Raw genomic sequence first — 12,024 nt, forward strand, 5'->3', positions numbered from 1 at the left:
GACAATTTGATATATTTTTATTGCAAAAGAAAGTATTTGAAAATGTACTTCAGTACGGTTTAATATTTATATACGAATATATTCATAGGTATATTCCAATAGTTTGGGAAAATATAACAGTCTATTTTCGATCTTTAGCCATGTAAGCTAAATAGCGCTGTAATTTATATACGACTGATTAAACGATTTTTACTACATACACTTAACCGGAACAAACGATTTTCTATTGAGCCAATGTCTTTGGCCTCCTTAAGTTTGCGTGTCGCTGCTGGAGGAAGCCAAATGGTGGCAAGACATGCTGCTGCTGCTGCTGGGGGGTTCGATTAGACAGTGACACCACCGCACGCACACCGCCCCCCAAAGTCGGATTGAACCACTGCCACCCACGACACCACATGGCACCGCCGCATTTGACGGACTTGCTCCCGCGCTCAGTCATCGCAGACATGTCGTCGCGGACGAGCGGATATAGTAGCGGAGTTCGCTCCCAACGTTATCCTGGTGGGCAGTACCAGGGCAAATGGTTGGGCCTGCAGCCTCATGGGTTTGGGGTAAAGCAAACGAGCAGTGGACTCGTCTACGAGGGTCACTGGCAGAAGGGTCAACGGCATGGCATCGGAAGTTTGCGTCGCAAGGAGCACGATGGCCGCACAGAACGCATATACGTGGGTCAGTGGCGGGAGAACAGGCGGAGTGGCGAGGGCAAGCAGTTCTATCCGGACGGATCCGTCTACTTTGGTCAGTGGCTAGCGAACCAGCGAAGTGGAGAGGGCATCCTATGGCAGGCGGATGGCGGCATCTTTGTGGGCGAGTGGCTGCGGGACAAGATGCACGGAAAGGGTTTACTTATCACGGGTGAGTGTCGTTCGGGAGTTGTAAGCTTAACCCAAATGGGAAAAAAGATATAATCCTCTGGATGACTTTAATTCATTTTATTTATTTTTCGCAACTTTAAAAATGCATTAAGATGTTAGATAATAAGTTAATTTGTTATCCATAGCAACTGGAAATCGCTACGTGGGTCAATTTGAAGGAGGCTGCAAATCAGGCTCAGGTGTATTTTACCATTCCAACGGACAACGGATTCAGCACGGCTTTTGGAGCAAGGACATCTGTAGAACGTCACTACTGTCCCTACCACAAGATAAAAACATTTAATTTATGTCAAAAGCTCTTTTGTAACACTTACACACAATATATATATTTAAATACCAAGACATTTTCGATAAGAATAAATAAGAACTAAGGAGACTCTACTATCTAATCAGTGCCGATGCCGTGTGCGTGTGCTAATGGACTCCGTTTCGGGAGCCTGTGCTTCCAAAACCTGGCGCCTCGTTCGCTTGGTTGAAAGAGTCGCTGTCTTTGGTGTCTCCACTGGCTGGCGCAGCCTGGCTCTGGTGCTCCGTGAACTCGTAGTTATTGCCGGCGTTTCTACTATTTCCAAGCTATTGTCCAATGTTAGGACTTTACAGGCTTTGGATGTGGCCTTGGGTTTAGCCTTCTCCCTACTTTTTGGTTGGGTCTTCTTTGTGGACACCGAAGGTAAATCCTCATCGTCGCTTATCTCGATCGCTTGGCAGGCATTTAGATCCACGTGATCCGAAGGCGGTGTGTTCTCTGTGCCGCTGCCACCGCTACTGCAACTGGTAGCACTTGGTGGTCGAAGTTCCAGCTCCTCGTAGATTCTGAATCGAGGTGCCTTTTTGGCCGACTGTTTAACTTTAGACGCCGTATTCTTCACGGCTGAAACCGATCCTGTTGCGGTTCGTTTCTTGTCATCGGGTGACTGATTGAATACCAAAGCCCGTCGAAGGGTTTTGACCTTCGGCTTATCCTGGCTCACGGGTTTGAGCTCTAATTGAGCCGTCTTTAGCTGAGCCAAAAAGTTGTACTCGAAGTTAATGTCGACTGCGCGTGGTCGTGTTTTAAGGCTCAATTGAGCCGTTGATATAGCCTCTACATGCTTTCGCGTAAAGCGAAGATAGTTCAGATGATACAGCTGCTGGGCATGCAACATGGGATACATAGCGCTACTCATCGGAGGCTTTTCTTGCATCAAACTATGCGCTCTTCCATAGAATTCTTCCAATTGCTCGCTATTTCTCTGAAGAAAGCGGAGACGTGCATGTAGACAGCCCGTTACAAAGTACAAGCATTGCAGCTGGGAATTCTCTCGAAGAGCCGCAGGCGCCACATCGAGTGTTATGTAGCGATCCAAGTCCAGTTGGGGATTGGGGCTATGTGGTCGCATGCTGAGCAAATTCGGCGAGGCCATATTTAATTGCTGCTGCTTTCTGATCGGCTCCACCAACTGGAGGAGGTGCATATTGCTAGTCAGATCACTAATTGCTACATCCTTAATCGCTTCCTTTGCCGGCCTACTCGTTGGATTCAGCTGTTTTATACCCAAACAATGCTCGATGAGTCTCAACTTCGATTGTGCCTTGTCGAAATTTTCCATTTGCAAATTGGTCCATAACCATGCAAGGAATACCTCTATGGTTCTCAAAGCCAAGCCAGATTGGAGTACCAAATGTAGTGCAATGTTGGAGAAGGATAGTTTTTCGCTTAATCTGTTCGCAGAGCACTCGGTGCTTTCCCGGACAAGAGTAGAAAGAAGCAGCTGCAATGAGCCACCATCTAAACTGGATAGGTTGCAAAAACTTCGCACATTGTCCAGGAGAATGTCCAATTGCCGCAGGGGAGTCGGCAGCTTGCAATTCGTTGGCTTCCTTTGCTGATACCCAAGTCGAAAGCGCACTGTTTGCAGTGTCAGCAATACAATATCACTTTTTCCTTGTCTCTCAGGAAACTCATCGCGAAGTTGTTCCACATGCAATAGAAGCAACTGGGCATGACTATGGCATTCCATTCTGGCATAGTAACTGGCGAGGTGACAAAAGCAGAGCATTGCCGTAGTTTGCTGACGCTTGAAGAATTTCCCATTTTTCAGTTGAGGCCACAAATCATCCAGCAATTCCTCTGCTACTTCAACTTCCTCGCCGAGTTTCAGGTTTAAACGAGAACTAACCTCATTCTGAGACAGAAAATGATTTAGGGCACGGAGATAGGTGAAACGATCCTCCAGCCAGTGAGCCATTCTCAGAAGCAGCAGCCAGGCATCATCCTCTTGTGACTGATACCCCATACTCGAAAGTGCATTGGCAGCAGCGATGGCATCGTCAATCAATGCCTCCCAATCAATAGAGGTTTCATTGGTTCCCAATGGCTCTTGATCTGCTCGATTGAAGAAGTTGCTGAATGCCGAGATGGCTTCACTAGCATAGTTGACCAATCGCTGCTCCCTTTGTATGTTCATCTGCCATAGATTCTGTCTGAGTAGCAGCTCTTCGAACATATTTTCCGTTATCTCCTTGGTGCAAACTTTGGTTTTTTGAGCCTCAAGTGCGTCCAGTAGTAGTCCCACACTTGCGTGGCCCAGGCACAAATTATCCATTCGATTGAGCGAACGTTGTTGCTTTAGCTTATCATGAACCTCCATGCACTTCTTAGAAATCGAGGCATCCTTTCGCATTTGTCTGGCCATGAGCACCAGATGATAGTCACTCGTTCGGCAACGAAGTAGTGATTCCATATGAGCCGTAGAAGGACTCCTCAAATAATGTAGTACAGCAAAGAAATCGGTATCGTACAGCTGTTTTTTCTGTGCCGGAGTGAGAGGAAAAGGCAGTGGCGTGGACTCGTGCCACTCGTAGACACACCTACTGATCTCGGTGCCCTTTTTTCCCAGATTGTGGTAGTACAAACAGATCTGTGATCTCAATCGTGCGGGATTCGTAATCGAGGCCAAATAACTAGCTTGGATTCGACATGCCAAATTGGGATCCCCGCAATGGGAGCTGGCCTTGAAGAGGCGTCGGAGTAAACTGCTCATATCCTGGTCGGCAACCAAAGGTCGCAGCTTCTGCAGTTGCTCCAAAAGCGGCAGCAGCACGGACATTTGCTCCGGACAGGTGACCTGATCAGCCACGTATGTCAGCTGGCGCACTAGCTTGATGAGCTCCACACTGGTGGGACCCAAGCACTTCATGGTCTTAGCCACATCCATGGAGTATTTGACTACTCCCACTAAGGGCTTGTGAGGGCTCTGTAATAGTATTGAAATATATAATTAAAATTTCACAATATTAGATATAAATACCCACCACATTTGCTCTTTGCTCCGCCGCCGGTTTCCAATTAATATACGCATCTAATGCACACAATCCATACGCCAAGATGCAGTGCCGCCGCACGCTCTTGCATGCCTCGTGGGAGCAACTGCAGCCCAAAGGACTCCTCGTAACATTAACCGCCAAGCTAGCACACGTGTGAAGCAACTGAAAGTGCGCTGTGTAGATCTCCGGACTGCTCTCTCCGTCGAACTGCTGCCAAAATACCTGAAAATGACTCTGCAACTTACTGCTACTTTGATGGATGAGCACCTGTAGCAATTGAAAAGCCACTAGAAAATCAGCTAGCCACTGTTCTTTGGCGTGCGAGGCTACTTTGTGCTCGAAGAAGTGCTGAAACTTGCTTGACAAGTCAATGTAGGTGCGCTTAAAGTCGACTGTGGGTTCCCGAACATATATTAACTTGATATAGTAGTACATCAGTTGTAGGGCATAGCAGAGGTTTGATTCCTGGCGAAATAGTTCCTTGCACATGCGCAGCAGCTGCAATGACATCTGCTGATTGGACTGTGGACTAAACATGTCGATTTGTACGAGAGCCAACGTGAGACTGAGGTACTCAGGGAATAAGTCGGCCAGGTTTGAACTGGTGCTGCTGGCCAGGAGGATAAGCAGCGGGTTGAACATCTTGGCAAGACTCTCCGACGGCAGGAAGCTCAGCGACTTGAAGAACGATCTACTTCTTTTGCCAAATAAACTCTCGTTTAGTTGAACTAGAAGCGGTGCGCACAGACTTATTTTTCTTTGCGTCATGGCTGTGAAAAGATCTCCTAATGATTCCAAAGCATAACACAAGTGACTTGTAGCTTCCAAGGGGAGTTTTTGCTTCTGCAGCAGCACATGGAGACCATTGAAGTGGGTCAAATGTATGTCCAGGTATATTTTGTAGTCCGATTCCACTTGCAGACGGCAGGGTTGTGTTCGAATGAGGTTGTACAGCTTCTGGCAGGCTTCCATGGATCGCTGTGGAGAAGTAGTTAGAAAGATTCAAAGATTCTAATAGCGCATCCTACCTGATGGCACAAGCCATGATGTATGTACCGCAGGCTAGACAAGTGCGCCTCCCATAAGCTTGGCTTCTCCTCGCAGGGGACTACGCGTGGCAGCATTATGCCCATGATGTCGCAGTAAAGATCCGAGTTCTGGTGCAGATTATCCTTTAAGGCGAGGCAAATATGGCGCAATACATTCACTTCGTATCTCAAAGGTAGTCCATCGCCAGACAACTCCCGGAATTTGGCTTCCACCGTTTTACGGACTTTTTCCACATCGGAGCGGCTGCCCTTCAGCTGGGTGGCTATATCAGTAGACATTTTTTCAAAGGGAATAGTCACATTTAACTAGTTTAATTGCGACGCTTCCTTTTTTTGTTGGTTTGCGCCAGATTTTGAGATCCAGTGAGACCGTGCTTGCTGAAGCTGGAAATCCTTTAACGATAGCATCGATAATTTTTTTTTGCGTATCAGAACACAAATACTTGTAAAAAATACTAAACGTCCATGCTCGTTTCCGATAACGATACACTTGTTGCTTGATTATTGATATCGGGTTTTAAACATTTTCAAATCTATATTTCTGGAATATGTTAAAATTTTGTACGTATATTTGCATAAACTCTTCTCTTTAATAGAAATCATTCTGCGAGTTGTTTAACTTATAAAGAGTATTAAAATTCTGAACCACGTTCATTTCCCCATTTTCCCCCGTAAAAGACAATTTTAAAATGATGTAGTTTATGTATTTCAGTTTCAATGGGCTGGTAAAGACACATCTCATCTCGTTAAATTAACGCGGGGCCTGCTTTAATAATAATCGGTTAAATACTTGTGTATTAAATGAAAAGTCTTGTCTAAAATTGTTTTGTGTATAAGATTTACTCTCCACATTTAATGAAAACACTACTGCCGTTGAATAAGTGGAAACATTTCGGTATGTGGCAAAAGTACACTTAAAAGTATATAAAGGAAAACAATTCGGGTTGCTCAAAAGTGAGGGCTCTACGTTTACAGAGAGACGCGGATAAAGTTTGTGTATCTGGGAGGTGGGTGATGGGTAACAATGTAAGTGTGGGTAAATCGCCTTGAGCATAAAGTGGGTGAAGTTGGATGCTTAACTTATGCGTATTTAAAGAAGGAATGACTTAAGAGTTAGTTAAAAGTTCTTAGCAGTAAATTGTGTGATCGTTTTCACGCGAATTGTTGACAAATCCGCAGTTGTTCAAATAACGCCGGAAAGCTATTGTTTGATTGAAATTTAAAAATAAAGATGCTGGATGGCTAAAAATTGTACACGTTGTAATTGTGTAATCTTTAACATAGTGATTTGGATTTCATATTGTGAATCCTGAAGATGGCGAAGGTGTTTAAAATGAAACTGGAACTCGGGCTCGGATGAGGCTATACTAATGCGACTTGTTTAATTGGTTGTTTGCTTGGTTTCCTTTGCATTCCTCCTCGATTTTTCTCGCTTAAACAAGATTTTTTTGTTTCTTGTTTAGCTTTGTTTGATTATTACGTTCATCATGCTTCTCCGCTCTTGCTTTATTTTGGATTTTTTGTTGGTTTTTTTGTCGTTTTCTTCTTTCATTAGCTTACATTTTAGAGAAACAAATTGTGGGTTTCCTAAAGGATTTATCATCTTTTTCTATCAAAATATGATGTGTGTGTGTGTGTGTTTTTGTTTTGTGTGTGGGTGTATATTTAAATTTATAACGTACAAAGACGCTATAGCGGCAGATCAGGGATTTAACCATCATGCTTTCTCTTCTTGCCTCTGACTTGCGACTCGTCTGTAAAGAAAGAATATGGAATGGTGTTAAGAACTACTGCTAAGTGTGGGATTTAAATGAATGAACTTACCTGCTTCCTTTTCGCCATCCTTGTCCTTGGCATTCACTGATGCAGCCGATTCGTTTGCATCACCATCAGCATCATCAATATCGGAATCCTCTTCCTCGTCCTCCTCGCCAACCTCGTCTTCGCCTTCCCAATCAGAGTTATCCTCTTCCAAATCGTCATTGTACACCTCCGACAAGGACACTTCGCCATTCACCTCTTCGTCGCTATCATCGCTGTCGTCGTCATCCTCGCCGGAAACTAAAAAATCAATGGTAAATTTGATTAAGCAAACTTGGTTGTACATCTCGAACTTCCCTAAATCGATTTTTTAATGTGTTCAACAGAATTGAGATCAACAAACCTACGAACTACTATAACGCTCCTTGTGGGTAAGGGAATCTTTACTTTTTCTGCAGCATTTTCGAGTTAGAGAAGTTCGTCTAATACTGAAGAAAAGTCCAGAAACGTTATGCTTACAATATGTAGCACTGCCCAAATTTAAAATGGCAAGGAACCAATACAGCAGGATTACAAAACTTAAGTTAGAAGTGCTAGAAGGCTGCGGTGTGGCATTTATCACAGATTGTTCATCGCTTGCAGCATCAGTAGATTCCCTTAGCTGCAACTCTTTCAAGTATTCATCTAATTCGTCTACTTCTTTGTCCTCCGATTGGGGAGGTGGTTTGTCCTGCAAACTTTTTTTCGCCTTTACCCGCTTCTCCAAAGCCTCGAGCTCGTCTAAATCGATCTCTAAACCATTTAAACAGAATGCATTGCACTTATCTGAAAGGCGACAAAAGCCACGGTTGAGTATATGATATTATTGTTAATACGAAGAAAGCGCAATCCACAATAAGCGATTAGGTTAAACAGACGGACAATGGAATTCTAATGGTGGTTAAATGGTTCTCTTAAAAAAAAAAAAAAAAATCCTGAATTCTGCGATTTAATCTTTGCTCTCTAACAATACATCGAATACCCACCTCCTTCTTCATCGGAATCGTTGCCGTTGACCTCATCATCATCATCGCCATCAGATTGCACCTCCTCGTCGTTGCAATCAAATCTGGAAGTGGTCAAGGAGTTACTCTCACTGTTCTACAATAGAAAGATGTCACTCAAACTTACCCATCTAGGAAATTTAACGATGGTAACATCTTGAAGATCTTCTCGCGGTAATTATCCACCTGAGTGGCGTCGTTATTAAACAGATCCAGCACAACCAGATTTTTAAACTCCTCCAGGGGCTTCAGGGTTTCCAGATCCTTTATCTTGTTGCCAGACAAGTTGAGATATTGCAGTTTGGGGCTGGTGGTCAGATAGTTGAGGCCACTCGAAATCCGGTTGTCGGACAGTTCCAGCTTCTTCAAATTGGGCAGCTTGGGGAAACCTTTCAGTGTGGTGAGACCCACGTTAATCAAGCTAAGCGATTCCAAGGCTGTGTATTCATCTGTAAGGCCAACGATGCTTGTACTACGGCAGTTGTCCAGATTCAGCTCTGTGATCTAGGTTGAGATATGGTTGAGAGTAAATACTTGAATTAATTAAGTAATTCATTTTATTTGTTTGAAACTAGTTTTGAATAATTTTTAAACCAATTATACTTATCGATACCAGCTATCGAAAAAAACAACAAACGATACCGATTCTTTTGGTATATTTGATGTATACATTGTGGAATATTCAATAATCGCAGCCTGGTCACATTTGTGAAAATTTTTGACGCAAAGCGAACAGAAAAAAAAAATGGAGAACAATACATACGCAAAAATCGATCAAACGCTGAGAAATTTTTTTTTGTTAAAATACAAAACGACATTACATGCAAAATAACCAATTTGGCGTTAATGCAAATTACTTGGTAAACATTCCTGCTGCTCCATCGCCAAATTGCATATTTTTGTAATGCAGGCGACGAGGAAAAAAGTGCCAACTCGCGTTTATGTAACCCCAACATGTGTGTGTGTGCCACAAGCGTGTGTATGTGTGCGTGTGCCTCGACACAAAGCAGAATGCGCAAAGAGAAGAATGACGAGCAAAACGGAATTCATTAGGCAGTGGGAGGGAGATGGCAGTAGAAGAACAAGACAAGCCGGCAGCAACAAAACAACAACAACATGGTTGACCGTGACGTAGTTTAGTTGTTGCGCCTGCCTGCGAAAAATGGGTGGGGGTGAGAGTGGGTGGTGTTTTGTGGTGTGATAATCTACGAATGAATAAATGTACACAACGTACGCCTTTTGGAGGCTGTGCAAGTTCACTTCAGATTACCCAATTATCAATATGTCACGACGCCACAACAACACCAACAACAAAGAAACAAAATGGGTGCCTTCAGAGTCCGTCTGTTCGTCTCTGTCTAGCCGAGAAACAGTTATGTGCTTACAGGGGACACTTTCTAACCTGAATTATGGTTCAAATTTATTTTATTTCTAAATGGCAAGAAACTTGGTATATCCTAAAAGAAAACAATTTTCAATATAATTTAACATAAAACTGTAACAAAATAAAACTGACTGCAAATGATAATCTTTATAAACTTATTCTTTTGATAAAAATCAAAATCATGTTTTGATAATGGAAGCAATTTAAATTTGTAAATAATCTTTATGGATATACTGCAGTTTAAACAAAATTAGACCCATGGAATTGGGGGGATACAAAGATACTAGTCCAAGGTATAATTTATTACTAATGGAAATGATATAAAGTGCAAAACATGTTCGTATTGAATTTACGGCGAAGGATTTCGGTTGTGTTCGAGCAATTGATCTAGCAACCATCAAAGTGAGGAATGCAAATGATTGAAACTGCAGTTGAAGGTAGAGAGTGCCTACTGTATCTGAGCAAATGAGTGGAAACGAATGCACACAGCGTTTGGCTTTGACTTAGGCGCGAATGAGTGTGTATACGTTGCTATTTTTTGTCTTCTGCTGGCTGCGCTGTTGTTGTGGGGTGCATTGTGGGCGGGCAGTGGGTGGCTGGGCGGTTGGGTGACCGCTGATTGAGATTGAGTAGGCTGGCCGGCCAGCCAGAGCGCATGTTTATTAATCAGCGGCTTTGTCTTTTCGCCTGCATTTCTTTGCCACTTCGAGTGGGCGGGAACGGGATGGCTAGAGGCGATGGCGTGCAGGTAAACACGTTAGAAGAAGAAAAGAAGAAGGGGAGCATAAAAGTATTATGACTGCGCAGTCAATATATGTATGTACATATGTATGGATGGATGTACTGATATGTATGCTATGTGTCGATTATTTTGTGCATAAGTCGTCTTACGTATGCATGTGTATCTTTTGTGCGTGGTACGCGTGTGTTTGTGCGGATGATGCGCGCGCTATAATATTGTTATAGATACAATTTGGTATCAAATAACCTGAAATTACAACATGCAGTCAAACACACACGCATACACAAACACATGTTGCCCGTGTTTGTCACAATTGAAGGCCGGCAATAACCACAACAACAACAACTACGACGAGAACAGCAGCAGCAAGAACAACAAGCGAGGCAGCATTGCCAGCTGTGGAGATAATACAATTCCAAGTGCTCTAGCTCGCCTGGCCCGAAAAGATCGCTTTCCATCAGCTTGCCGTGCAATAAAATCACTCAGGGGCTTGCAATTAAATACGTAATAGCCTATAAACGCATTGAAAAACTGCATTCTAAAGGAGCAAACAGCAGGCAAGGCGCAAAAATGCGCGCACATGGCAACACTGGCGTCACATGCATACACACACACGCACGCAAAAAGAGGCATGTGTGTGGAATTTGCTTATGGCGATCAATTTCTTTTCTTTTTTTTGTTTTTCTTGTTGATGCCGCTTTGCTGCTTCTTCACGAGCACTTTTCCTATGGCGTCTATGAACAAATTGAAACTAGATTTACATGATAATGCACACACACACGAAAGCGTCACTTAATTTGGGCCTCAATTTAAGTTTGTGGCGCGTGTTTTTTTCTTCGTTTGTATTTAGCTTACCTGATTTACTTTGCGTGCGCGTCTTTCCAGTTCTATTCTCTTCTCCATTGCAGCGGCACTTGTTTGTTTTGGATGTTCTTTTTGGTTACGCTTTTTTCCTTAGCGGATTTCTTGTATTTTTGTGTGTTTTCCTTCCTTTGGGCTCCACACGAGAAACAGCGCACGCACTGAAGGCAAAAAAGACTCGTACTCGCCAACACACACACGCACACAGAGCAACACACGCGCGCTCGCACACGCTCACTAACACAGACGCAGCCTTGCAAATTTTTCTTTTTGTGCTTCTTTCGGTATTTTCGATGCCGCCACCGTTCAGTTTTCGCAGATTTTTATGGCTAAAAAGGGAGAGGGGTGGAGAGTGGGTGGGGGAGGTAAAAAATTAATTAGTAACTGGTAATTATTGAAACACAAAAAATAAAGTGCACAACTGCAACTGCTGAATGCGACTGCATTGTAACGCATTTTCTTCGATTCCAGCACATGACGCGCCTTTTGAAACCGACTTTGGGCCATCAATTCAATGCTTGAATGGACTATGAACACTTTTTCCGGCCGAAAAATATGCCAATGCTGGCAACACGCACTCACCTGGCGATGCAGAATATTTAAATACTTCGCAATCAATTTTTAATTGTATTTTCAACCAAAGCAAAACGCTAGAGCTGACACTTCAGTTGAAGATTGTTCGATACCTTCTATGCTATCACCTGCAGATATCGATTGATTTTGTCGTGTAGTGATGGCAATGTGGGTTGGGCGGGTGTACTAGCTTGGATGGTAGTGGGTACTTGCTACGATAGGTGCATGTATTCGCTTAAGTGCGACCGTTAGATGCTGTAATTTTGTAGCAGTCTGCTTTTTGAGCGCCAAATTCAAACTTATTTAATTTAGGAACTTTCTTTTGCACTAAAACTAAAACACTATACCACTATTTAATTGTTAATAAGCAGACATTAAAGAGTTAATCACGGACGGGAGCGTTAATCACATTTCAAAATGCTTATTAAGA

At 43.3% G+C, this 12,024-nt stretch overlaps 3 protein-coding genes and 1 long non-coding RNA gene across 5 annotated transcripts; 2 read left to right on the forward strand and 2 right to left on the reverse strand.

Annotated features, from left to right (window-relative positions):
* Positions 1-78: 78 nt before the first annotated feature.
* On the forward strand, positions 79-1,184 carry LOC117138674 (MORN repeat-containing protein 3). The gene is made up of 2 exons (XM_033300925.1): positions 79-855; positions 1,001-1,184. The coding sequence occupies exons 1-2, from the start codon at positions 396-398 to the stop codon at positions 1,156-1,158; spliced, it is 618 nt and encodes a 205-aa protein (XP_033156816.1). The 5' UTR covers positions 79-395; the 3' UTR covers positions 1,159-1,184.
* Positions 1,172-5,605, reverse strand: LOC117138667 (protein three rows). Its single transcript, XM_033300905.1, has 3 exons — positions 5,210-5,605; positions 4,170-5,159; positions 1,172-4,111 (listed from the first exon to the last, which is right to left on the reverse strand). Exons 1-3 carry the CDS (start codon positions 5,507-5,509, stop codon positions 1,265-1,267), a joined length of 4,137 nt encoding a protein of 1,378 aa, XP_033156796.1. The 5' UTR covers positions 5,510-5,605; the 3' UTR covers positions 1,172-1,264.
* A 446-nt stretch (positions 5,606-6,051) lies between these two features.
* Positions 6,052-11,696, reverse strand: LOC117136508 (acidic leucine-rich nuclear phosphoprotein 32 family member A). Of its 2 annotated transcripts, XM_033297452.1 has the most exons (7): positions 11,604-11,696; positions 11,016-11,350; positions 8,162-8,538; positions 8,017-8,099; positions 7,511-7,816; positions 7,055-7,291; positions 6,052-6,984 (listed from the first exon to the last, which is right to left on the reverse strand). In XM_033297452.1, exons 2-7 carry the CDS (start codon positions 11,061-11,063, stop codon positions 6,941-6,943), a joined length of 1,095 nt encoding a protein of 364 aa, XP_033153343.1. In that variant the 5' UTR covers positions 11,064-11,350; positions 11,604-11,696; the 3' UTR covers positions 6,052-6,940. The 2 variants fall into 2 exon arrangements, with proteins under 2 accessions (XP_033153343.1, XP_033153342.1); XM_033297451.1 differs by lacking the exon at positions 7,511-7,816.
* Positions 8,561-11,688, forward strand: LOC117136509. The gene is made up of 2 exons (XR_004459093.1): positions 8,561-8,894; positions 11,493-11,688. It is a non-coding gene; the product is annotated as an uncharacterized LOC117136509 (long non-coding RNA).
* Positions 11,697-12,024: the final 328 nt, after the last annotated feature.

Source organism: Drosophila mauritiana, chromosome 2R (assembly GCF_004382145.1).
Source record: "Drosophila mauritiana strain mau12 chromosome 2R, ASM438214v1, whole genome shotgun sequence".
Lineage (NCBI taxonomy): Eukaryota > Metazoa > Arthropoda > Insecta > Diptera > Drosophilidae > Drosophila > Drosophila mauritiana.